Source organism: Somniosus microcephalus, chromosome 10, assembly GCF_052327205.1.
Source record: "Somniosus microcephalus isolate GS21.2 chromosome 10, FLI_Smic_1.0, whole genome shotgun sequence".
Taxonomy (NCBI): Eukaryota; Metazoa; Chordata; class Chondrichthyes; order Squaliformes; family Somniosidae; genus Somniosus; species Somniosus microcephalus.
In genome coordinates, this window is record NC_140996.1 from 233,543,422 (window position 1) to 233,570,558 (window position 27,137).

The following is a 27,137-nucleotide window of genomic DNA, read 5'->3' on the forward strand; positions in this document are numbered from 1 at the left end:
TGTATTCTGGACTGGTCGACCACTCGAGGCACACCTTCATTCTCTTGTTAATAAAAGCCTGTTAGTTACTCGCTTATCCTCAGTCTTTTGAGTAATTGATAGCGCATCACCGGGGACAAGTCTCTCTCTCACTGGGGAAACATTAGGAACAGGAGGTGGCCATACAGTCCTTCAATTCTCTTCCGCCAACCAATTAGATCATGGCTGATCTGTACCTTAACTCCATTTACCCTCCTTTGCTCCGTGTCCCTTGATACCCCTTACCCAACAAAAATCTATCGATCTCAGTCTTGAAAATTTTAACTGACCCCCAGCATCCACAGCTTTTTGGGGGGGGGGGGGGGGGGGTGGAAAGCGTGCCAGATTTCCTTTGTGTTAAAAAAAATGCTTCCTGACATCACCCCTGAACGGCCTGGCTCTAATTTTAAGGTTGCGCCCCTTGTTCTGGACTCCCCCCCCCCCCCCGCAGAGGAAATAGTTTCTCTATCTACCCTATCAACTCCTTTAACATTTTAAACACCTCGATCAGATCACCCCTCAACCGTCTAAACTCAATGGAATACAAGGCTAGTCTATTCAAGCTGTCCTCATAATTTAACCCCGATGTGTTCGGCGAGTCGGGCGGAGGCAGCGCAGCAGCAGCAGCGACGACGACGACCCGCTACAGCACGTCGGCCGGCAGCTCCTCGGCAGGAAGCTCGCAGTCCGACTGGGAGGAGGGGGAGCCGGGCATGGCGGCCAGAGACCGTACCGTGAGCGTGAGAAGCAGGCCACCACATCGTGGAGCCGGCAACAGCGAGGAGGCCGCGGTGACGGGGTGGATGGAGCGGCTGAAGGACATCGCGTTCCCACTGCCATTAGATGCCATTAAATTGACTTTTTCAGAACACGGCGTTGGAGAATAGCTGACGTGTCTTTGTGAGCTCCCACAGCTTTATTGTGGGAGTGATTGGGGAGTAAGCATTCCATTGTACTAGCTACATATGGCAAATAAAATATCTTGAATCTTGAAGTCTTGGTGTCATTCCGGTGAATCTGCGCCCACTCCCAAGGCCAATATATCCTTCCTGAGGTGCGGGGCCCTGAACTGAACTCAGTGACTCCAGATGGGGTCTGACCACAGCTCGGTACAACTGAAGCATCACTCCCTCCCGTGTATTCCAACCCCCTCGAGTTAAAGGCCAACGTTCCATTAGCCTTTTTGTACCGGTCCACTAGCTTTTAGTGATTTGAGTACATGGACCCCTAAATCCCTTTGCTCCTCCACAGCTCCTAATCTCTCATCACTAAGAAAATATTCCGATTTGTCTTTCTTGGATCCAAAGTGGATGACCTCCCATTTCCCCACATTGAACTCCATCTGTTACAGTTTGGCCCTCTCACTTAGCCTCTCTATGGCCCTTTGTAGTTTCCTGCTCCCACCCACACAACTTACTGTGCCTCCCAACTTAGTGCCATCTGCAAACTTGGATAAACAACTCACTATTCCTTCATCCAAGTCATTCATAAATATGGTGAAAAGCTGAGGCCCCAGAACAGATCACTGGGGAACACCACTTGTCACGTCCCACCAATTGGAATGGAATCCTTTATCCCTACTCTCTCTCGCCTACCTTCCAATCAATGGCCAACCCAGGGGAAAGAGGACGATTGACTTCCAGTGATACCGTTTGTCTGCCAGCCCCTGTATACTAGATCACCATTAATCTTCCACCTTATTTCACTCCCCTTTTGTCTCCCACTGCCTCTGCAACCTGGCCACCTATCTAAGGAAGGGTATACCTGCCTTAGAGGGGTTCACTAGATTGATTCTGGGATGGGGGGGATTGAGTAGACTAGCCCTATATTCCCTAGAGTTTAGAAGAATGAGAGGTGATCTCATTGAAATGTATAAAATTCTTACAGGGCTTGACAGGGTAGATGCAGGATGTTTCCCCTGGCTGGAGAGTCTAGAATTAGGGGTCACAGTCTCAGGTTAAGGGGTCAGCCATTTAGGACTGAAATGAGAATTTTCTTCACTCAAAGGGTTGTGAATCTTTGGAATTCTCTACCCGAGAGCTGTGGATGCTGAGCATATTCAAGACAGAGATTGATAAGTTTTTGGATATTAAGGGAATCAAGGGATATGGGGATAGTGCGGGGAGGTGGAGTTGAGGTAGATCAGCCATGATCTTATTAAATGGCGGAGCAGGCTCGAATGGCCTACTCCTGCTCCTATTTCTTAACGTTCTTGTGTTCCCCCACCCCCATCCCATTCTCCTGCTCCCGCTCAGTGTCCATTTCTCCTCTGGGTGAACCACCTCAGGACAGTTACTGCATCAAAGGTGCCATCCAAGCCGAGGTCCTCATTACCACTGCCTGATTGCCCATAACTGTTGCCTGCTGTTCTCTCCCTCTTCAGTTCTGACCTCAAACACTAAATCATTTTCTCTTTCAGATGCTGTGCATTACTAGACCTCTTCTGCTTTCACTTCATGAGATTTTAGTGTCTCTTTATTTTGACACATCAACACGACAGCCCGGATACAATGCAACGTGTTCTCTGTTTATTGATATGAATCGCACCAGTTTCTTTTACAGGTCCAGAACACCAAAGAAATGGCGGCATGTTTCAGCAGTGACAATACTGACCAAACCATCTATTTTATGGGGGGGCGGGGGCAGGCGAGCAAACATTGCAGTCAATGTTAACTGAAAGAATTTTTTTCTTCTTCAACCAATCCTTGTTGGGGTTGCCAATTGAACACTGGCCAATAAACGAGGGAATCAAATACAAGACATAGTTTTAATCACCAAACAATGGACAAGGTCCAATGGTGAACTCAGCAGCCTCTGGTCAAGGCAAGAGTTTGAGAATTGTTCACCAGAGATGGACTTTTCTCCATCTCTTTTCCTGCTCGTTCCATTTCCCCCTACCTGGCCACTCCCGATGGCAATGAGGCAGACCAACCTCAGGTACCTCTCCCTGCTGTGTATTGTTCCCTCGAGACCGACTGCCACCCAAGATCCACACACACTTTCCAGCGAGGGAGGGCGGGAGGGTCACTGGACAGTGATCGGGAGCTGGTAGCTTGGCTTCTTTCTCCCTCTCGAGAGCCTGGAGGCACGGAAACCAATTGTTGCATCCCAATCTGCATTCCGGCCGAGGTCGCTTAATTCAGAGGAGGCTGGGGTGGGTGGGAGTTGGTGTGGTAAGGAGGGGGGGGGAGATTGGCCCTTCCTTTACCTGTACAGGTCGACAGACACCACACCGCAGAGTGCATTCCATCGAGACAGCCGCCTCATTCCTCGTAAGAAGGCACAAACTGCATTATTTCCACGTCACTCAACGACTTCAGAAAGGACGGGAGGGCACGCGAGCTGACATAAACTCATCTCCAATTTCACAGTCTTCACTCACAGGAACACACAATGTGGTCGAATATATTCACTGGCCATTTCCACCTTGATGCAGTGAGCCTGGGGGAGGGGAGGGGGTGAGCTTGCAATGATCCTGCTGCATCGCTGATTAACCCCCGTACAATCCAATATAAAAGATCAGAGTGTGTAAAAATAGGGCTTTTTTTTTTACATATATATATAATATAAAAAGGATGGATTTCAACCTTTTTTATCCTCTTGGAATCTTTGACCCTGCTGATCCCCATCCCTCCCCCTTAAGTTTCTAGTTCCCATTATTAAAAGACTCTCTTGCTTTAAGGCAACATAAATCACAATGCTCCCCTCACCGGTGCATTTCCCAGCTCCAGGGCTGATTCTATTTATGTCCCCCATGGATCTCGTCCGGGAAACTGGGAATTTTGTTCGATCGGACTCCAGTGCAAACCTTAACCACATTACAGGCCCGGTTCCTGTAATGGCTGTCCCTCCCATATTACAGCCCACGTATCTGTAACGCTACACCCTGCCCCACCCCCAGGGAAAAGTTGACTGCTTACTGTTCATTTACCAATGTTAAGTTGCACACCCGTCCGTAACCCTGGCCCTACACAGCAAGCAGCCGTGGCAAGCGATTGGAACCCACTCATATGGGAAATGCACAATTTCAGGACTGCAGTCAGGTTGGCTCTTCAGAAGGCAAGAAACAAAACACCTTTTGGACTTGTGATTCAAGACTTTCAGAGGCATCTGTAGGTACAGGAAGGGGCCATTCGGCCCCTCAAGCCTATTCTGCCCAACAATGGGGAACAGCAAAGACAACTGAACTAAATGGAACCGTCAGTCACTTTTGGAGGGAGGAGGGGAATAATACACAGAAAACCCGCTAGTCCGCTCGATGTCCAACTGGCCCAAAGGGGATTCTTCCTTTTCTCTCCTCCTCCTTCATTAGATCCGGCCATCCAACTGAGAGTTTTAACGAAACGTCCTAATTGGTGCATTCCGTGGAATTGGAGTTTGGGGAAAGGGAGGGGGCAGGGGGAAGGGGCGAGGTTATTCCAGTCCCAGACTGTAGTTGATGCCTTGAACCAGTCCGATGATCACAGGTTGCCAAGCAACTAAATAACGCAGCCAGTCCAGGAGCTGGCCGTACATGACGTGAGGTCTCTCCCAGCTTGGAACGGATCATGTTAAAGAAAGTGCGCGCTTGAAACAGGCTAACCAAGAGAAAGGGGAACACACACCACCAACTTCCTGAATCTATGAAGGACACACACTGACCTAGTTACACCACTGTGTTCTGTGGGCTGTGCAAGTCAATGCCTTGTGACATCAAGCCTGCTCGGCCGGTTCCATATTTAGACATAGAAACACAAAGCTCCAGTTCACCTCCAGCACCCGTCCGTCAGTGCAGGTCACCGGTTTGCAGTTTCCATGGGAAAAAGCAGACACCATTTCGCCATGGGATTCTCTAAACACGGGGTAAGACTCGCACAATCACACCAAAGAAATAAAGGCAGAATTTTGGAGTTATTCAGTCACAAAGGCCCTGGCCCGGAGAAGTTTGGATGGTTATAATTAGAAATAAATAAAACACAGACATCCTGCTTCCCTGACCCAACCAATTCCGCTCTTTACCTGCCAGTAACAATAGCTTGGGCAGAACTGCGGGCCCCACAGGTCTGCTCTGTGCTTTGTCCAGTGCGTCTATTGACTTCAAACAAAGTTTATTGACTCAGCAAACAGAGTCTATTTAAACAGTGTACTGTAGCGGTCCACAGAGTCTATTTAAAGAGTTTCTACAAACTGCAGCAAACAGAACTCGTGACCGAAACTGCAGCAAAGTCTCCCGATAAAAGCAGGATTATTTCTCCAGCAAAATGCAGAATGGAGGATAGTTATACAATGCAAATTATGTGCGTAAAATCAATCCCAGTCACTTACAGCATGACTGACGGGGGAAATTACCCAATCATCTCCATTCTGCCCAGGAATAGTGGTGTTGCTCGATGCAGCCGTGTTTGTCAAGTTCACGAGGGAGACAGACACCGTGTGGACCCTGGCGGCACAAACCTGGGTCCTAACCATGTCTTGTGCACTATCCTTTCAATCGATAAGATTTTTTCTGTGCACATACTTCCAATCCCACTGCCTCTCATCACTTTTATGTCATCATTTAACATGGTGCAAACACTTCTGTATCCTGTATGTACAAAAGCATACGGGACCCTGGGCTTTATAGAGTACAAAAAGTAAGGAAGTGATGCTAAACATTTAGATCACTGGTTGGGCCCCAGCTGGAGAATTGTGGCCAATTCTGGGCACCACACTTTAGGAAGGATGTCAAGGCCTTGGAGAGGGTGCAGAGGAGATTGACTAGAATGGTACCAGGGATGAGGGACTTCAGTGATGTGGAGAGACTGGAGAAGCTGGGATTGTTCTCCTTAGAGCAGAGAAGGTTAAGGGGAGATTCAATAGAGGTTCTTAAATTACATGGGGTTTTGATGGAGTAAATAAGGAGAAACTGTTTCCAGTGGCAGGAGGGTCGGTAACCAGAGGACACAGATTTAAAATAATTGGCAAAAGAACCTGGGGGGGTGGGGGGGGGGGTATACGAGGAGATCTTTATTTACGCAGCGAGTTGTTGTGATCTGCAATGTGCTGCCTGAAAGGGCGGTGGAAGCAGATTCAATAGTAACTTTCAAAAGGGAAATTGGATAAATACTTGAAAAGGAAACCAAAACTGCAGGGCTATGGGGAAAGAGCAGAGGGAGTGGGGCTAATTGGAGAGCTCTTTCAAAGAGCCGGCACAGGCACGATGGGCCGAATGGTTTCTGTGGTAAACCACTTTTATCGTTCACTATCGTTACACTATGGTTATCACTGTTTACACACTGTTGTATCACTACACAAGGTCACCTCTTGTCACGCTGTTATACCTGGGCTGACCACAGCTGACTCCGCCCATGACTCCGCCTGCTTGCCCAGGTATAAAGGTGGTTGACTGGCTGGTATTCCTCCTTGTTGGACCCGATCACCCACGAGGGTGGGCTCTGTTATTTAGCCAATAAAAACCTATAGTTACTATCTTAACTCGTCGCTTTTCATTGGATGAATTGATAGGTATATCAATTTTATTGGCTAAATTTTGAAATGAGTGGATCGGAGCAGCCAAACGGCCAGCTACAACAGCCACAGCAGCCGGCCTGGCTGCGAGCCCTCCGACCGCCGTACCTGGATCTAAACCCACAGGCAGCGAACCCAGCCCTCGACTTCAAACACTGGCTGAGCTGTTTCGAATCCTACCTGGGAGAATCCAGCGTGCCTCCGGGATCCAAACTAAGAGTTCTGACCGCCCAAGTGAGCCCTAAAGTATTTGCAATCATCCAGGACCTTACTACATACGAGGACGCCCTCAACCTGCTGAAAGAGCAGTACCGGAGCCCGGTAAACTCTATGTATGCCAGACATCTCCTAAGATCCCGCTCGCAACAGCCAGGAGAGTCTGTAGATGAATTTTTACGGGCGCTACAAACACTCGGCAGGGACTGTGACTTTAAAGCTGTAACGGCTGCAGAAAATACTGAAGGGAATATCCGCGATGCCTTCGTGAAAGGCCTTCGGTCCGACTACTCACGGCAAAGACTGCTCGAATCAAAGGACCTCGACCTGAATACAACTGCAGCCCTCGCTCGCTCTCTGGAAGTGGCCCATCGGGACCTCGAGGCATATTCCAGGTACTGTGCTGCGCGACCCTGGGACTCCGGCCCGACCCCGGCCGCAATACCCCTCGCACCGCCGCCTCTGGGACCTACCTCAGCGTCGGCGTCCCAGAACCGATCGGGACCGCCACCCCCGGTACCGGCTGCAACATTTCAGCCCCGCGATCGGGCCGCCGGCTGCTTCTTCTGTGGCCAGGCGAAACACCCGAGGACGCGCTGCCCTGCAAGAAACGCGACTTGCTCCGATTGCCACAAGAAAGGCCACTTCGCTAAGGCCTGCAGGGGGAGAGCCACAGACGCCAGCAGTGCCTCATGCGAGTTGTGGGGGCGGCCATCTTTCATCAAGGCCACAGATGCCAGTATCCCCTCGTGTGAGTCGTTGGGGTGGCCATCTTTGATCAAGGCCACCGACACCAGCAGTGCCTCATGTGAGTTGTGGGGGCGGCCATCTTCTCCGCCATTTTATTCAACCTCGTGGGCGCCGCCATTTTGTCCACCACACTCGACCGCCACCTTGCCTCCAGACCCGACCACCGCCTCACCCGCAGACTACAGCAGCTCGCTCAGCCATACACTAGCCTCCGTCACACTGGACCAAGCTCGCCCGCATCACCTGTCCAAGTCCATGATGGACATCAAAGTAAACGGCCACGCCACGACCTGCCTGTTCGACAGCGGAAGCACGGAGAGTTTCATCCATCCAGACACGGTGAGCCACTACTCCCTCACTGTCCAGCCAACGCGCAACCGGATCTCGATGGCGTCGAGGTCCCATTCTACAGACATCAGCGGCTACTGTGTTGTGACCCTGTCGGTTAGGGGCACGGAGTATAAAAATTTTAAACTCCTCGTCCTGCCCCAGCTCTGCGCTGCCGTCCTACTAGGGCTGGACTTCCAATCCCACCTTCAAAGTGTCACTTTGGCATACGGTGGACCCCTCCCCCCACTCTCAGTCGACAACCAGCAGCCTTTAAACCGCCCACCGCATACCACCTGCGGCCTATCCACCCTCAAGGTCCCGCCCCCCTCCCTGTTCGCTAACCTCACCCGTGACTGTAAACCCTTCGCCACCAAGAGCAGGCGGTACAGCGCCGGGGACAGAGCTTTTATTAGCTCTGAGGTGCAGCATCTCCTGAAGGAGGGCATCATCGAGAGGAGCAACAGCCCCTGGCGTGCCCAGGTCGTAGTCGTTAAGACCGGCAATAAAAACCGCCTGGTCATCGACTACAGCCAAACCATAAACCGGTACACCCAGCTGGACGCATACCCCCTTCCCCGCATATCTGATATGGTCAATCAGATTGCACAGTACCGGGTATTCTCCACCATCGACCTTAAGTCGGCCTATCACCAACTCCCTATCCGCCCTGAGGACCGCCAGTATACCGCCTTCGAGGCGAATGGCCGCCTCTACCACTTCCTTAGGGTTCCCTTCGGCGTCACCAACGGGGTTTCGGTCTTCCAAAGGGAGATGGACCGGATGGTTGACCAGAACGGGCTGCAAGCCACGTTCCCTTATCTAGATAACGTCACCATCTGCGGCCGCGACCGGCAGGACCACGATGTTAATCTGGAGAAATTCCTCCGTACGGCCGAACGGCTGAACCTCACTTACAATAAGGAGAAATGTGTGTTTAACACCTCGCGTCTCGCCATCCTCAGCTGCGTAGTAGAGAACGGGGTCATCGGCCCCGACCCCGAAAGAATGCGCCCCCTCATGGAGCTACCCCTCCCCCACTGTCCAAAGGCGCTGAAGAGAACCCTGGGGCTCTTCGCCTACTATGCCCAATGGGTGCCGAATTATGCGGACAAAGCCAGACCCCTCATGAAGTCCACCTCCTTCCCCCTGACGGCAGAAGCGTGCGCAGCCTTCTCCCTCATAAAGGGAGACATTGCTAAGGCCACAATGCACGCGGTGGATGAGCCTATCCCTTTCCAAGTGGAGAGCGATGCATCCGACTTCGCCCTAGCAGCAACCCTTAACCAGGCGGGGAGACCTGTGGCCTTCTTCTCAAGGAGCCTCCAGGGCCCTGAGATCCGACACTCTTCGGTCGAGAAGGAGGCCCAGGCGATCGTGGAGGCAGTACGACACTGGAGGCATTACCTGGCAGGCAAACGATTTACCCTCCTCACCGACCAGCGTTCAGTCGCTTTTATGTTTAATAACAAGCTGAGGGGCAAAATCAAGAACGACAAGATCTTGAGGTGGAGAATCGAGCTCTCCACCTATGATTATGATATCTTGTACCGACCTGGTAAACTGAATGAACCCCCAGATGCTCTATCACGAAGTACATGCGCCAACGCGCAAATTGATAGACTGCAGACCCTCCACAACGACCTCTGCCACCCCGGGGTCACCAGACTTTACCACTTCATTAAGGCCCGCAACCTGCCCTACTCCATCGAGGAGGTCAGGACCATGACCAGGAACTGCCAAACCTGTGCCGAATGCAAACCGCATTTCTTTAGGCCGGACAGAGCAAGCCTGATCAAGGCCACCCGCCCCTTCGAGCGCTTGAGCATCGATTTTAAGGGGCCCCTCCCGTCCTCTGACCGTAATGTGTACTTCCTCAACATCATTGATGAGTACTCCCGTTTCCCCTTTGCCTTCCCCTGCCCAGACATGACCAGTACCACGGTCATCAAATGCCTGAACGACCTCTTCGCCTTGTTCGGGTTCCCGAACTATATACATAGCGACCGGGGCTCATCCTTCATGAGCGAGGAACTTCGCCAGTTCCTACTAGCGAGAGGCATTGCTGCAAGCAGGACCACCAGCTACAACCCCCGAGGGAACGGCCAGGTGGAAAGAGAGAACGCGACTGTCTGGAAGGCCGTTCTCTTAGCCTTAAAGTCTAAGGGCCTGCCAACCTCTTGCTGGCAGGAAGTCCTCCCGGCAGCGCTGCATTCCATCCGGTCACTGCTTTGCACGGCCATTAACGCCACCCCCCATGAACGAATGTTTGTTTTCCCCAGGAAGTCGACTACGGGAACCTCGCTACCAACATGGCTGACTTCTCCGGGGCCCGTCTTGCTGCGAAAGCACGTGAGGGCCCATAAAACGGACCCCCTGGTCGAGAGGGTGGACCTCCTGCACGCCAACCCCCAGTACGCCTATGTGGCATACCCAGACGGGCGGGAGGACACAGTCTCCTTACGAGACCTTGCACCCTCGGGCACCCGAGACACCACCGTTACCCCCCACCACCCCACCAAATCCACCCCAGGTAGATGGCATGCCGGAACCCCACGAGCCTTCGCCGACCACGCAGACACCAGCATTAACATTGGATACTGCATCACCGCTGCCGCGCCTATCAGAGAGACTTACGAGGCCTCCGGACAGACTGACATACCCGAACTGGTAGCACACTTCACCCCGCCGGACTCAAATCTAAACAAGGGGTGAATGTGGTAAACCACTTTTATCGTTCACTATCGTTACACTATGGTTATCACTGTTTATATCGTTACACTATGGTTATCGCTGTTTACACTGTTGTATCACTACACAAGGTCACCTCTTGTCACGCTGTTATACCTGGGCTGACCACAGCTGACTCCGCCCATGACTCCGCCTGCTTGCCCAGGTATAAAGGTGGTCGACTGGCTGGTATTCCTCCTTGTTGGACCCGATCACCCACGAGGGTGGGCTCTGTTATTTAGCCAATAAAAACCTATAGTTACTATCTTAACTCGTCGCTTTTCATTGGATGAATTGATAGGTATATCAGTTTCTACCTGCACTGTAAGATTCTATGTAAACAGTGGCCCATGACAATGTAGTTTGCAGGCTCTGGCTATGGAATGTTTCTCTTCCAACTCCGCTGCAGTTTTACTTAAAATAAAAACACCTTCATGTACTGACTTTGCGCAATTTACTAGTTAAAACAAACGATTTTAGCTTTCGTCTACACAAAACACTTGCTCTCACTAAAAATAGGCGCAACCTCTGCTCAGGTCTTCTCCAATTGGGCTGCTGCCAGTGAGCGATTCTCTTCCTTCCCCAGGAAGCCCCGCTCCTCTGACTGACGCTTTCACTGTAATCAGGAACTCTCCAGGAATGTGCGTGTGGGAAAGAGCTTCCTCTGAGCCCACGTCCTACCTTACTCAGGCTGCACTCGTACTCCAACGGACACACACACACACCACTGGCGGGACTTTCAGGAACAGGACAGCGAATTGGGGGAAATAAATGTTTGTACTTTTCAGTTCTGCTCTGGGATTCTTCCCACTCGGTAACATCCCGAGTGAAAATGCTTCGTAAAAATGATTCTTGAACCAAACGTCCGAGGATTCGCAGTGTGATGTTGAAGTGATGAGTCGTTTACAAGAACAGCTTTGCAGCAACCGTACACGTCACTAGATTATTGACTGGGGGAAATTTCAGTGCCCATTCCAGAACGACACACTATAAAAAAGGTTTTTAAAAAGTTGGGTCCTGGACACCAGGACTTCCCCAATTGGCCTTCAACAGCCCCTTCCAAGCCCAAAGGGCAGGACTGGGAACTCCCTAACATGCAAAATCCTGGTTCCTGGGCCCATTCGGAAACTCGTCTGCCCAGCGAGATGACCCAGCCTGCCCGCCCCCCAGTGCTGAACCACTCTGGGCAACAGCAAAGGTCGCACATTATATCAGTAACACCGGGGGGGAGGGGGTCCGTCCCCAACACCGGGGGGCGAAGGGGTCCGTCCCCAACACCGGGGGGAAAGGGGTCCGTCCCCAACACAGGGGGGGAAAGGGGTCCGTCCCCAACACCGGGGGGGGGGGGGAAAGGGGTCCGTCCCCAACACCGGGGGGGGGGGGGGAAAGGGCCCGTCCCCAACACCGGGGGGGGGGGGGGGGGGGGAAGGGCCCGTCCCCAACACCGGGGGGGGGGGGGGGGGGGGGGGAAGGGCCCGTCCCCAACACCGGGGGGGGGGGAAGGGGTCCGTCCCCCAACACCGGGGGGGGAAGGGGTCCGTCCCCAACACAGGGGGGGGGAAGGGGTCCGTCCCCAACACCGGGGGGGGAAGGGGTCCGTCCCCAACACAGGGGGGGGGAAGGGGTCCTTCCCCAACACAGGGGGGAAAGGGGTCCGTCCCCAACACAGGGGGGAAAGGGGTCCGTCCCCAACACAGGGGGGAAAGGGGTCCGTCCCCCAACACCGGGGGGGGAAGGGGTCCGTCCCCAACACAGGGGGGGGGGGGGAAAGGGGTCCTTCCCCAACACAGGGGGGAAAGGGGTCCGTCCCCAACACAGGGGGGAAAGGGGTCCGTCCCCAACACAGGGGGGAAAGGGGTCCGTCCCCAACACCAGGGGGGGGGGGGGGGGGAAAAGGGCCCGTCCCCAACACCGGGCGGAAAGGGGTCCGTCCCCAACACGGGGGAAAGGGGTCCGTCCCCAACACAGGGGGGGGGGGGAAGGGGTCCGTCCCCAACACAGGGGGGAAAGGGGTCCGTCCCCAACACAGGGGGGGAAAGGGGTCCGTCCCCAACACAGGGGGGGAAAGGGGTCCGTCCCCAACACAGGGGGGGAAAGGGGTCCGTCCCAACACAGGGGGGGAAAGGGGTCCGTCCCCAACACAGGGGGGGGGGGGGGGGGAAAGGGGTCCGTCCCCAACACAGGGGGAAAAGGGCCCGTCCCCAACACAGGGGGGGAAAGGGGTCTGTCCCCAACACAGGGGGGGAAAGGGGTCCGTCCCCAACACAGGGGGGGGGGGGGGGGAAAAGGGGTCCGTCCCCAACACCGGGGGGAAAGGGGTCCGTCCCCAACACCGGGGGGGGAAAGGGTCCGTCCCCAACACCGGGGGGGGAAAGGGGTCCGTCCCCAACACCGGGGGGGGAAAGGGTCCGTCCCCAAACAGACAATACAACATAGCTGATTACCTGGCCATGGTAAAGGATAACAAACTGAGAAGAACCTTGACAAGGTACAGACTTAGCGAACATAGCCTAGCGATCGAAAAAGGCAGACACAGGCAGCCAAGAGAAGACCGGATATGCTCTCACTGCAGTCAGGGAGTAGTGGAGACAGAGATGCACTTCCTCACAGCCTGTGGAAAATATCAGACATCAGGGAGAATTTCTACCAAAAATTCTCACAAATATGCCCTGAATTCAGAAATCTGAATGACAACCAAAACTCCCATTCCTACTGGGAGAGGAGAGAAGCTGTGTAACACTGGCGGCACACTATGTTACAGCTTGCCATGAACAGAGGGACAACCAGTAAACTAGAAAAGAATATATATAAACAATGCGAATGTATATTTATACACTCAGGGGTATACCTGTTTATACACTATGAATAGAACTGCGTTTATGTGCTCAACCATAAATGTATTTTGATGCTTTGGCAACATAAGATGTAACTTGTCATGCCAATAAAGCGATTTGAATTGTGAATTGTGAAAGGGCCCGTCCCCAACACCGGGGGGGGGGGGGGAAAAGGGGTCGTCCCAACACAGGGGGGGGGGGGGAAGGGGTCCGTCCCCAACACCGGGGGGGAAAGGGGTCCGTCCCCAACACCGGGGGGAAAGGGGCCCGTCCCCAACACCGGGGGGGAAAGGGGCCCGTCCCAACACCGGGGGGGAAAGGGGCCCGTCCCCAACACCGGGGGGGAAAGGGGCCCGTCCCCAACACCGGGGGGAAAGGGGCCCGTCCCAACACCGGGGGGGAAAGGGGCCCGTCCCCAACACCGGGGGGGAAAGGGGCCCGTCCCCAACACCGGGGGGGAAAGGGGCCCGTCCCCAACACAGGGGGGGGAAAGGGGCCCGTCCCCAACACAGGGGGGGGGGGAAGGGGTCCGTCCCCAACACAGGGGGGGGGGGGAAGGGGTCCGTCCCAACACAGGGGGGGGGAAGGGGTCCGTCCCCAACACCGGGGGGGAAAGGGGTCTGTCCCCAACACAGGGGGGAAAGGGGTCCGTCCCCAACACGGGGGGGGGGGGGGGAAAAGGGTCCGTCCCCAACACAGGGGGGGGGGGGGGGGGGAAAAGGGGTCCGCCCCCAACACAGGGAGGAAAGGGGCCCGTCCCCAACACGGGGGGGGGGGGGGGGGGGGGGGGGGGGGGGGGGAGAAAGGGGTCCGTCCCAACACAGGGGGGAAAGGGGAAAGGGAAAGTGTAACCTTAGCGGCACACTATGTTACAGCTTGCCATAAACAGAGGACAACCACTAAATATAAGAGTATATACAAATTATACGAATGTATATTTATACACTCAGGGATATATCTGTTTATACACTGTATGGATAGATCTGTATTTTTGTGTACAACCACAAATGTTTTTCGATGCTTTGGCAACATAAGATGTACCTTGTCATGCCAATAAAGCGATTTGAATTTAAAAAAGAATTTAAAGGGGTCCGTCCCCAACACGGGGGGAAAAGGGGTCCGTCCCCAACACGGGGGGGAAAGGGGGTCCGTCCCCAACACAGGGGGGGAAAGGGGTCCGTCCCCAACACAGGGGGGGGAAAGGGGTCCGTCCCCAACACAGGGGGGGGGGAAAAGGGGTCCGTCCCCAACACAGGGGGGGGAAAGGGGTCCGTCCCAACACAGGGGGGGGAAAAGGGGTCCGTCCCCAACACAGGGGGGGGAAAGGGGTCCGTCCCCAACACAGGGGGGGGAAAGGGGTCCGTCCCCAACACAGGGGGGGGAAAGGGGTCCGTCCCCAACACAGGGGGGGGGAAAGGGGTCCGTCCCAACACAGGGGGGGAAAGGGGTCCGTCCCCAACACAGGGGGGGGGGGAAGAAAGGGGTCCGTCCCCAACACAGGGGGGGGGAAAGGGGTCCGTCCCCAACACAGGGGGGGGGAAAGGGGCCCGTGCCCAACATGGGGGGGGGGGAAAAGGGGCCCGTGCCCAACATGGGGGGTGGGGGGGGGAAAGGGGCCCGTCCCCAACATGGGGGGCAGAGGAAGAGCCCATCCCCAACACAGGGGAGGCAGAGGAAGATCACATCCTCAACAAGGGGGGGGGGGGGAGCAGGAGAGGAAGAGTCCATCCCGGGGGGGGGGGCAGAGGGTCCATTCTCAATGTAGGGGGGGCAAAGGAAGAGTCCATCCTCAACACAGGGAGGCAGGAGAGGAAGAGTCCATCCTCAACACAGGGGATGGGGCAGAGGAAAAATCCATCCTCAAAACTGGGGGCGGGGGGGGGTGCAGAGGAAGAGTCCATCCTCAACACAGAGGGCAGAGGGTAAACTGGGCAATTACAGAGAAGTGATGGCTGGGAGTGTTTTGCAAGGCTGCACATTTTATACAATGGGTTTTGGGTGCAGTGAATTCTAAGAACCCCAGGAGAGTTAGAGCACAAGCCCGTGAATCGCCTGTGGCATTGCTCATGGCAAGTTGCAGGATACAGTGGAAGCCGGCGAGAGGTGTGGCGGGAGATGGTGAAATAAGCTGAATGCGGGCAAGTGTTTCTGATCAGTTGCTGTTAAGCTGATCAGAATCAACGAGGGTTTTTGTGCTAGACCGCACACCATGCGTCAGATATTTAATATATTATGCTAGCTGATCCCTCCGTGGCATTGCTCACAGATAGTGGCCTGGAGCATGGTGATATTTAGCATGCGGAGACGGAGCTGCATTTAACCTGGGCCTGTCCCTTTTAAGGCCACTGCTCTAGTACTCCCTATGGGACAACGCTCTAAATAAACACTTCCTGACAGCAATTACTCAGGAAGGTTTCTGCAGACTGGCGTCTGTCTGTAATTCCCCTGGCCCCGAGCAGGAGTAGGCCATACGGCCCCTCGAGCCTGCTCCGCCATTCAATAAGATCGTGGCTGATCTTCGACCTGGAATCCAGCATATCAAGGTCAGAAAATCGAGCAGTCTATACTTGGGACACTTTGAAGTGCAGACAGATCTGCAGGAACCAAGCCTGGGTATATGCAAGCAGTCTCCGGGTAACAAGTTCTAGCAGCTGTTGCACGAAGCCTGATGGTTTCCTCACTAGCTCTATGACAGACCCCGCCGCCCCACCCTCTGTTGATCAGGGGTGGAAGGACATCCAGCAGGAGTTGTGCTAGCCAGGTTCGACATTCTAAGGACGCCAAGGCCAATGCTTCACATCGGGCCGACTCATCGCCAACTGCATCGTCCAGGCGAGGAGCTTTGGCCGTGGTCTTGTGTCCAGAATAGCGTCCTCTCTCCCCCGCACCTCCCTCCATTTCCACCAATCCACCTGACAGCTTGGTCCTCACCCAAAGGTCAGGGAAATAACCTCTCTGTTGCAGGCTTAGGAGCTCTGTACCACAAAGGAGAACCGTTTGGTTACGTGGAACTGCCACAAGCACATTTGGAAAACTACGAGACTGCGGAGGAAGATTTTGGGGTTGGGGGCTTCCCTGATGGCGCTTTGAGGGGTTGGAGGGGGAATTTTTAACCGATATTTTCTGGTTACCGGTCAGTTTTTGTTAGCCTCTCCCTGGAGGTGTGGCGGGGGTTTTAGTCCAGTAAGATTCAGGTGAGCGTATAAGGGTCTAATGGTTCTTTTCTCGCCCTGAGCTTAACGAGTATTGGTATTTTTCTGTCATAGAATCATACAGCACAGAAGGCGGCCATTCGGCGCCGCACTGTCGGAGGGGCAGCACCGAGGGAGCGCTGCCGCACTGTCGGAGGGGGCAGAAATGAGGTGAGCGCCGCACTGTCGGAGATGCCATCTTTCGGATGAGACGTTAAACCGAGGCCCCGTCTGCTCTCTCAGGTGGACATAAAATATCCCATGGCCACTATTTTGAAGACGAGCAGGGGAGTTCTCCCTGGGGCTAATACTTCCTCTCAATTCACATCACTAAAACAGATGATCTGGTCATCATCACCTTGCTGTGTGTTGGGGAGCTTGCTGTGCGTAAATTAGCTGCCAGCATTTCCTACATTACAACAGTGACCGCAATTGAAAAAAGTACTTCATTGGCTGTGAAGCGCTCTGGGATGTCCCGAGGTTGTTAAAGGCGCTATAGAAATGCAAGTCTTTCGTTCCTACTGCATTGGGTCCAATGTACTTTGCTACCAACATAACCTGCGCGGTCTGCGCAGCCCGGGACTGGGCTTTACATTGTGAAGTTTGGCGCTTTGAGTGGGCCGCACAGCCCGTTAAAGGGACTGCGCACCCAAATTTAAAATTAGCAGGAACATTGTTTGCATCATTGCTGGCTGTTCTCATTTCATTCCCAGGCTGTTGGTTACCCACACAAACACGGCTTCTTTTGGTCAACATTTCCCAGATTTGGCAAGGTGCCAGAAACCACTGGTTTCCTGTCAGTTTTCACAACACAAAAATAACCCCAACCTCAAGTACATCTGAAGCACGTTATTGCATCTTGCCCGTACGCCACGGACTGGAAACTCGTGTTCTTTGTAAACACTCAAGATTAATCAGCTGCCCGCCTGATACAATGCCTTACTTAACAGATTACATCATTATGTTGGGAGACTCTGTGACGACCTATCGGAAATAATGAAGGGGACTGACCCAGGCTGCTTCTGGCAAACCATTCTGTCTGACATGTCAGGGCACACGTTTAATCATAGAAATTTATGGCACAGGAGGAGGCCATTCGGCCCATCGTGTCTGTGCCGGCTGACAAAGAGCTCTCCAGCCTAACCCCACTTTCCAGCTCTTGGTCCATAGCCCTGTAGGTTACAGCACTTCAAGTGCATATCCAAGTACAGTACTTTCTAAAGGTGATGAGGGTTTCTGCCTCGACCACCCTTTCAGGCAGTGAGTTCCAGACCCCCCCCACCCTCTGGGGGAAAAAAGTTCCCGTAACTCCTCTCTAATCCTTCTACCAATTGCTTTAAATCTGGTTACTGACCACTTGAAATAATGAGGCTGATTTCTTTCCCCCTCAAACTTAAGGGTGAATAGATCTGTGCGTTAAGTTATTAGGGAAGGTCACTGAAGCAAAATATGAACATGTTGGAAGGGACTGAAGGATAATGTGTGGTGCAGATGGGTGGGCTGTGATCAAAGATACCTTCTCAGGACTATCGACCTTTGTCGCTCAAGTTATCACCCCAGAATACCCACCAGCCCTAGGAGAGGCATGGAAACAGGTCAAATATCTACCCCGTGCGGTACCTGCCCTGGGAGTGTTTGATGGGACAGTGTAGAGGGAGCTTTACTCTGTATCTAACCTGTGCTGTACCTGCCCTGGGAGTGTTTGATGGGACAGTGTAGAGGGAGCTTTACTCTGTATCTAACCTGTGCTGTACCTGCGCTGGGAGTGTTTGATGGGACAGTGTAGAGGGAGATTTACTCTGTATCTACCCCGTGCGGTACCTGCCCTGGGAGTGTTTGATGGGACAGTGTAGAGGGAGCTTTACTCTGTATCTAACCCGTGCTGTACCTGCCCAGGGAGTGTTTGATGGGACAGTGTAGAGGGAGCTTTACTCTGTATCTAACCTGTGCTGTACCTGCTCTGGGAGTGTTTGATGGGACAGTGTAGAGGGAGCTTTACTCTGTATCTAACCTGTGCTGTACCTGCACTGGGAGTGTTTGATGGGACAGTGTAGAGGGAGCTTTACTCCGTATCTAACCTGTGCTGTACCTGCCCCGGGAGTGTTTGATGGGACAGTGGAGAGGGAGCTTTACTCTGTATCCAAACCTGGAACATGGCAAAAGGTTTTTTTTTCAGGGAGGAGTGGGGGTTGGAAGGGAGAACTGAAGTAAAACCAAAAAAGAGTAATTTGCCCTAGAAACAAGACATCACCGACAGACACGAAATGCCTGTTAACGTTCTCTCTTTCCGTCCTCGCATTAAGTAGAAGGATACGGGTTGCTAAACATCCTCTTTAGATCCACCTTCTCTTTACAGTATGGGCAGGTCTGTTTCTTTCCGACGATGCACCACCCTCGGATGCAGAATTCATGGAACCTGGAGAACAGTGGTTAAGGAAAACACAGCACAGCCTCCTAGGATAGCGGACCTGTAACAGTGTAGAAAGTTTAACAGCAACTTCAATCAGTTCTACTCAACAGAGTGGAATTGGGGTTCGATTAAAAAAAAAAAAAATTAATTCTCATCCTCGTTTTTCAAACCCCTCCCGATCTTTGTAACCTCCTCCAGCCCTACAACCCTCTGAGATCTCTGCGCTCCTCCAATTCTGGCCTCTTGAGCATAGCAAGAGTGCAAGGATTGGATGAGAGTCAGAGAGGAGAGTTTCCCCAAGAGCACAGGGTGGGGACAGAGAGGATAGGAAGAGTACTTGAGTGGAAGAGTTCGGGGCAGGGGATGTCGGAGGGAGAGACACAATAAAATCCCCATGCCTGGTTTCAAACCCAGGTCCCAAACACGAACGGTACAGCATGCCGTGTGGGCCAGATGCACACTATTATCAGCAAAGTGAACAAATAATGAAGCTTTTCTGGTCAACAACATGCAGGGATTCTATAGGGGAAAGATCAACGGGGCTTTCTGTCAAGTCACTGTTGGATATTATTTCCCAAACATTCTCACGTGCAGAAAAGCAAAGCAAAACGGGACATTATATAAAAAAAACCCTTTAGCTCCATCTTGTAACTAAAAGCAGAAGCACAGACAGAGACAGAGACAGTGTCTTTATGGCAGCTCGCTCGTGAAGTGGCCAAGTTCGGTTGCACAAACTTCCTTTGCAATGAGAAAATTACATATTGGGGTTAAATTTTAGCATCGAAACAAAACTGGCTAATGAACCGCGTGCGCCATGGCCCTGAGCAGAGCAGGAAGGCGCCGGATTCAACATCTGCTCGGGATTGCTCAGCCGCTCGCAGCCCAGGAGGCAAGTTGGGGAAGTGCAATGTGCCTCAGTGCCCGGCTGGTTGTAGGAAGGTTGGGGGGGGGGGGGGGGGGCAGCAGGAGGGAGCAGAGGAAAATCCACCAGGATGCCAACTGCCAATAGGAATCCAGGCGACACCTGCTGGAAGGTGCGGGTGTTGTGGAGACAGGACCAGGAGGAGGCCATTCAGCCCCTCGAGCCTGTTCCGCCATTCAATGAGATCGCGGCTGATCTGTATCTTAAATCCATTTCCCCGCCTTGGTTCCCCAACCCTTAATACCCTTACCCAACAAAAATCTATCAATCGCAGTTTGAAAATTTCTAATTAACCCCCAACTTCAACAGCTTTTTGGCCAGGGGGGGCAGGGGAGGGAGTTCCAGATTTCCACCCCCCTTTGTGTGAAGAAGTGCTTCCTGACATCACCCCTGAACGGCCTGGCTCTAATTTTAAGGTTACGCCCCCTTGTTCTGGACTCCCCCCACCAGAGGAAATAGTTTCTCTCTCTCTACAGGAAACTTTGTGCTATCCGTCACCGACGGGACCGAGCTGTTGCCGGACACACCAGCGTTAATGTTGAAGCATACGGAGCTTTTCATCTCCGTATCTGACAACAAACACTGTTGCTTAGCAACAGCTTCTAAACAGTCGGCCGTACCTTGGAAGCGTCTCTGTAGCTTAGCAACAGCTTCAGAGAGACTTTGCAGAGCCTGACTGTTGAAAAAAAAGCCACGAGAAGAAAAAAAAACCTAACAAAACGGCTCCTGATTTTTGCCGGTGGCTCGAGCTTGCTGGACATTTAGCCTCCGGATAACACAAAGTTTCCTGTACCCTATCAAATCCTTTTACCATTTTAAACACCTCAACTGTCTAAACTCAAGGGAATACAAGCCAAGTTTATGCAACCTGGTGGCGGGGGAGTGGGACCGGAGGGGAGGACGGGGAGGTGGGGCCGGAGGGGAGGATAGGGAGGTGGGGCCGGAGGGGAGGATAGGGAGGTGGGGAGGAGGGGCCGGAGGGGAGGATGGGGAGGTGGGGCCAGAGGGGAGGACAGGGAGGTGGGGTGAATGTGAAGAATTACTTTCTCCTCTTTCCAGGAGGAGGTCTCACTGCACGGGCAGCCATTCCGGGACCAGTTGCCAGAGACAGCAGCCCAGGGACCAAGTGCAGCACCTCGTTCCCATCTCTCCATGCACGGACTTCAGCCCATGCTGCATTCCTGCACGGCACGGCACCTTCAGGAAGGTGCTGCACCTGCGGCAATGCAAAAAGAGAGAGAAGCATTATTGTTTTGACAGGTTTGGCTCCTTGCCGTATCTCCCGCCCTGCGAAGGATACACGTGGTTGCAGGATAGCTTGTACGTATTTTCTATGATGCCTTCCTCACTGACGTCCACAAAGATTTTTTGTCCGCAGACCGCACAGATCTCATTGGAGAGGTGTTTGGTTGGCATCCCCGATGCACTGTAGTACTGCAACACACAACAAACACTTCAAAAACTTACTGGCAACAGGTAAACTGGCACAGTGCTTGGAGGAAAGAACTAATTCCTACATTACAACAGTGACTACACTTCAAAAATACTTAATCAGCTGTAAAGCACCTTGGGACATCCTGAGGTGGTGAGAGGCGCTGTAGAAAGGCAAGTCTTTTTTTTTTAATGTTTATCGTATCTCTCAAATGTTCCAAAGCGCTGCACGCACTGTGCATTATTTTGAAGTGCAGCCATTTTGTGCAGGGCCGAATCGCACAAACAGCAATGAGACAAATGTCCAATTGCCCTGTTTTTGGTGGTGTTGGCTGAATGTTGGCCCAGGACACTGGGAGAACTCCCCTAACTCTTCGCATAGGGCCATGGGATCTTCAACGTTCACCTGAAGCTACGGAAGAGGCAGATGAGACCTCGGTGTAAAGGAGCGGGCTACGAACGACACCACCCTCCCCCCCAGCGCTGCGCTGGAGTGTCGACCCAGAGACACATGGAGTGGCGTGGAGGGCCGTAGGTGAAGGTGGGGGTGCCTCACGTTCGGAGGAGTACACCACAATGACAATGGTGCATTCCATGGGTTCATGCAACACCTTCCCAAATGCTGAGTTTCCAGACTCAACTCAGCCTTCCAATAGTTTCTTCCCCCACCAGAAGAATTAACACCTGACGTAATTTTGATGGGACAAAGACAACATCTCTGCAGATTAAACGATCAAACTGCAATAGTGTTAATCCCTCATTGAGAAGCGTGCATGTGGAGGAAAACAAATTAATCACGTTCTAGGTCAACAATGCTCAGATCGGGGATCAAAGCTAGGACCATCCTGGTGACTCAATATTGTCTTTTACCAGACGACAATACAAAATAAGCAGGGCCTTTGGAACAAGGTACAGGAAAAAGAGACTTGCATTTCTATAGTGCCTTTCACAACCTCAGGACGCTCCAAAGCGCTTTACAGCCAATGAAGTACTTTTTGAAGTGTAGTCACTGTTGTAATGTAGGAAGCGCGGCAGCCAATTTGTGCACAGCAAGCTCCCACAAACAGCAATGTGATAACGATCAGATCATCTGTTTTAGTGATGTTGATTAAAGAATAAATATTGACCCCAGGACACCAGGGAGAACTCCCCTGCTCTTCTTCGAAATAGTGCCATGGGATCTTTTAAGTCCACCCGAGAGAGCAGACGGGGCCTCGGTTTCACGTCTCATCCGAAAGACGGCACCTCCATTGTTAGTTTCCACAAATCCGAAAACAAATAAAGGGAGCTTCGATCTGGGATGTGCTGAATTTGTTTTCCTGCCACATTGCTCAATGAGAAGCACGTGACACATCTTAAACTACAATCTGTGCCCCGTCAAAATGCAGTGAAACAGCCCCTCTGCTGGAGCAGTGGGGGAGGGAAAAAGAAGAAACACAAATTAAAAACAGATTCTAGATGTAATGTATCCTGCAACTTCTGCAATTCCAAAGAGTCATCGGTGTAAGAACTGTTTTAAGTTTGGGATTGCTACTCAGAGTTGGGCCAGCACAGCAGGATTGCGATTCACCCCAAAATCGGGATGTGTGGTGTATGTGCCTTTAAGAGCCCCAGGTGTGCGTAATGCCGGTAATTGCCACTTGGGCTATATAAGCCTGTGTATTGTGTATATCCTTTAGAACCCCCCTCCCCAGACTTGCTTAGTAAATACCTATGAACCAACTCCTGTCTTCAGTGTCTTTATCTACACACGGACACTACAGTGGCGACGAAGTGGAAACGGACTTACCTGCAATTCGGCAGCACCTCAAGGACATCGATTCCTTCAGCGTCCAGAAGACTCAAGGAAGTAAGAGAAACTGTGGTTTCACCAGCTGGCAAAGCTGGTGACAGGTACTGCGCTAATCCTTCCTGGGCGTCAGGCTGGAGCTCCAGCGGCGGGCTCTACAGCCGAGACAGGCAGCGAAATCGGAGGCAAGCAATAACGGACTGGGAGGGTGCACTCGAGAGACGGCCGGCGCGGCAAGCAGGTCAGCGTTTTGACCTCCGTCGGGAACGAGTCTCCAGCAGTGAATAAACGGAAACCACAGTAAAACAGCGTTGTTGTCGGTAGCAGCGGCGGGAAAGCGCGGGAAGCGCCATATCGTTGCTAGAGAGAAAAAAAAAGCGCGGGAAGTGCCATATCTTTTCTGAAATGCCTAAATCTGGTAATATTGAGGCTTTTGATGGCGAAATAGAAGATTGGACCACATACGTGGAAAGAGTAGAGGTTTATTGCACTGCAAATGGAATAACAGATGAAAAAAAAGCTTCAGTACTTCTGAACTTAAGACATACGGGCTGTTACGAAATTTAATCACTCCAGCCAAACCAAAGGACAAGACTTTTAAAGAAATTGTTGATACCCTGCAGGAGCATTTAAATCCAACGCCGCTGCTGATAGCGGAACGATTCAAGTTCTTCAAGAGAAATCAACACAAGAATGAAAGTAACGCTGATTACCTAAACGAATTAAGAAAGCTATCAAAGTACTGCCAATTCGGAGCAGGACTATCGGATTATCTTCGAGACAAATTTGTTTGCGGTCTCTTAAGTGAAGGAACACAAAAAAGACTGCTTTCTGAAAAAGATTTAACATTGGACAAAGCTTTCAGTATGGCTGTATCATACGAAGCAGCAGCAAAAGGAGCTGCAGAGATACAACAAGAGACACAGGACTTCGGCACCCATAAAATGACACAGGAGTTCGGAAGATGTTATCGCTGCGGCAGATCCACCCATAACCAGAGGGACTGCTGGTTCAAGGGCAAAGCATGCAGGCAATGTGGTAAGATTGGATACATTGCACGGGTATGCCAATCTGGACAAAATAAATCCACTGACAGAAAACAAAAAATCAATAAAGAAAAGTACAGGAAGGTACAAATGATGACGGACAATAGCTCCGAAGACCAGAATAGCGATAGCGACTCCGGAAACAAGAGACTAAGCTGTCTCAAATTACATAATGTACTTGCCAAAGAGGATTACCAAACCATTTGGGTTACCCTCACAACAGCAGGGTCCCCAGTTAAAATGGAGCTAGATACAGGATCAGCTCTAACCGTAATAAATCGACGAGATTACGAGAGGCTATTTTCGCATATACCTCTAAAAGACACATCCATTATCTTAAAAACATATACGGGGCAGAAAGTCTACCCCAAAGGAAAAATAAGGGTGCCTGTGGTATACAACGGCAAAGAAATACAAAAGTTGTATTTATACATTCTACAAGATGGTGGTCCACCGTTGTTGGGACGTGAATGGATAAGGAAGATACGTTTAGACTGGCACTCCATTCAGGCACTGACGGTGACCAGTAAGGAAAAAAACAATGATGACATCATACCTGAACGATTAAAAGACATCTTGGCCAACGCCAAAGAAGTGTTTCAAGAGAAACTAGGAACCTTGAAAGGCATCACCGCCTCAATAAAAGTGGAAGATACAGCAATTCCAAAATTTTTTAAGGCAAGACCGGTGCCATACGCAATACGTCCGGCAGTCGAGGCAGAGCTGCAGAATTTGGAAAAGGCAGGCGTATTATCCAAAATAGATTGGAGCGAATGGGCAACACCCATCGTTCCAGTCATGAAAAAAAAATTGAAATATAACTCTGAGGAACAGAAAAAAATTTGCATCTGTGGGGACTTTAAGGTGACTGTAAACCCGGTCCTTCACACGGTACAGTATCCTCTTCCGAGGATAGAAGATATTTTCGCCTCACTATCCGGAGGGAAACGTTTCACAAAAATTGACTTGGCACAGGCATATCTACAGATGGAGGTTGAGGAGACCTCTAAAAAGTATCTCACAATAAACACACACAAAGGCCTGTACCAGTACAATCGACTGGTTTTTGGAATAGCATCAGCTCCAGCTATCTGGCAAAGAGCTATGGAGCAAGTCCTGCAAGGGATTCCGGGGACTCAATGCTACCTAGACGACATCCTTATAACAGGAGAAAACGACAACGAGCACCTTGCCAATTTGGAGCAGGTGCTCACTAGGCTGAAAGAACGGGGCCTACGAGCAAATCGCCCCAAGTGCGAATTTTTCCAAAATCAGATATCATATTGTGGCCACATAATTAATAAGGAAGGGTTGCATAAGTCACCTGAAAAAATTGAAGCAGTTATAAAAGCCCCAGCACCTGAAAATGTTTCACAATTAAGGTCATTCCTGGGATTAATAAATTACTATCATAAATTTTTACCGAACTTATCAACTATTCTACACCCTCTTAATGATCTTCTACAGACAGGAGTGATTTGGAAATGGAACGAAGACTGTAAACGTGCCTTCCATAAATGTAAAGACTTAATCACATCCGAGAAAATTTTGGCTCATTACAACCCATCACTACCAATCAGACTGGCGTGCGATGCATCCCCTTACGGCATAGGAGCGGTATTGTCCCATAGATTCCCTGATGGCTCGGAACGGCCGATAGCTTTTGCGTCACGCTCATTGAACTCAGCTGAGCGTAACTATGCCCAGATAGACAGGGAAGCACTCAGCCTGGTATGGGGAGTGAAGAAATTCAACCATTACCTACACGGACAAAAATTTACCTTGCTGACTGACCATCAACCCCTCATCTCCATATTCAACCCTAAAAAAGGTGTCCCCATTATGACGGCACAAAGACTACAGAGGTGGTCCCTTTTTCTAGGGGCACACCAATACAACATTGAATACAAAGGGTCAAAACAGCATGGGAATGCTGACGGTTTATCACGCCTACCGTTGCCAACGATAGAAGAGGCACCTACAGTAGACCCAGTAGAGATATTCCACTCTACCATAGTGGAATGTCTACCGGTGACAAATTCTGCCATTGAAAGGGAGACAAGAAATGACCCTACTCTCTCACAGGTCTACGATTTAACAGTGAAGGGATGGCCAGCACATGGCGAACCACTGTTGCCAGCATTCTCGCAAAGAAGAGAACAGCTGTCAGTGTGCCGAGGAACCTTGATGTGTGGATCCAGAGTGGTGATTCCACCCAAACTCCAGGATAAAGTGCTAAAGGAGCTTCACGAGGGGCATCTGGGTGGAGTGAAAATGAAGAACCTAGCTAGGGCGTTTGTATGGTGGCCAGGTATCGATGGAGACATCGAAGACATGACCAAGAGCTGCCTAGGATGCCAGAAGGTCCAAAATGCTCCGCCACAGGCCCCTCTACATCCATGGGAGTGGCCCTCATCTCCCTGGCAAAGGGTGCACATCGACTTTGCTGGTCCATTTATGGACTCAATGTTCTTAATCGCAGTTGATGCACACTCCAAGTGGCCGGAGGTAATAAAGATGTCCTCCACCACCACGGAAAAAACCATCACAGTATTAAGGACCATATTTGCCAGGAATGGGCTGCCGGAACAGATATGTTCTGATAATGGACCGCAATTTGTGTCCGAAGAATTCAGAAAGTTCTTAAAGAACAATGGGGTAAAGCACTACACGTCCGCCCCATACCATCCCGCCACCAATGGATTGGCTGAAAGGTTTGTCCAGACCTTCAAGAAGGCCATCAAGGCCATGGGTAATGAAGACATAAAACTTCAGCACAAGGTGGATAACTTCTTATTTGCATATAGGAATGCAACGCATATGGTTACTAACCAAACTCCCGCCATGATGTTCTACAATAGAAACCTAAGACGCCAGCTGGATTTGGTCAAGCCCAACATCCGAAGGGACGTGGAGAACCGGCAGTTTCAGGGCATGAATGAAAGGCCAACTAGGGCCTTCCAGATAGGCCAACCGGTTTTGGCCCG

At 51.6% G+C, this 27,137-nt stretch overlaps 1 protein-coding gene across 3 annotated transcripts in view; it reads right to left on the reverse strand.

Annotated features, from left to right (window-relative positions):
• Positions 1 to 2,524: 2,524 nt before the first annotated feature.
• The window catches only part of LOC147112169 (E3 ubiquitin ligase RNF121), a 53,936-nt gene continuing 29,323 nt past the window's right edge, over positions 2,525 to 27,137 (reverse strand). For all 3 annotated transcript variants that reach the window (XM_085999789.1, XM_085999788.1, XM_085999790.1), the window contains 3 exons: positions 21,185 to 21,318; positions 18,867 to 18,968; positions 2,525 to 4,552 (listed from right to left, as the gene is read on the reverse strand). In XM_085999789.1, coding sequence (XP_085855915.1) covers positions 4,432 to 4,552; positions 18,867 to 18,968; positions 21,185 to 21,318 — 357 coding nt within the window. In that variant the 3' untranslated portion in view covers positions 2,525 to 4,431. The remainder of the gene's footprint in view (positions 4,553 to 18,866; positions 18,969 to 21,184; positions 21,319 to 27,137) is intronic.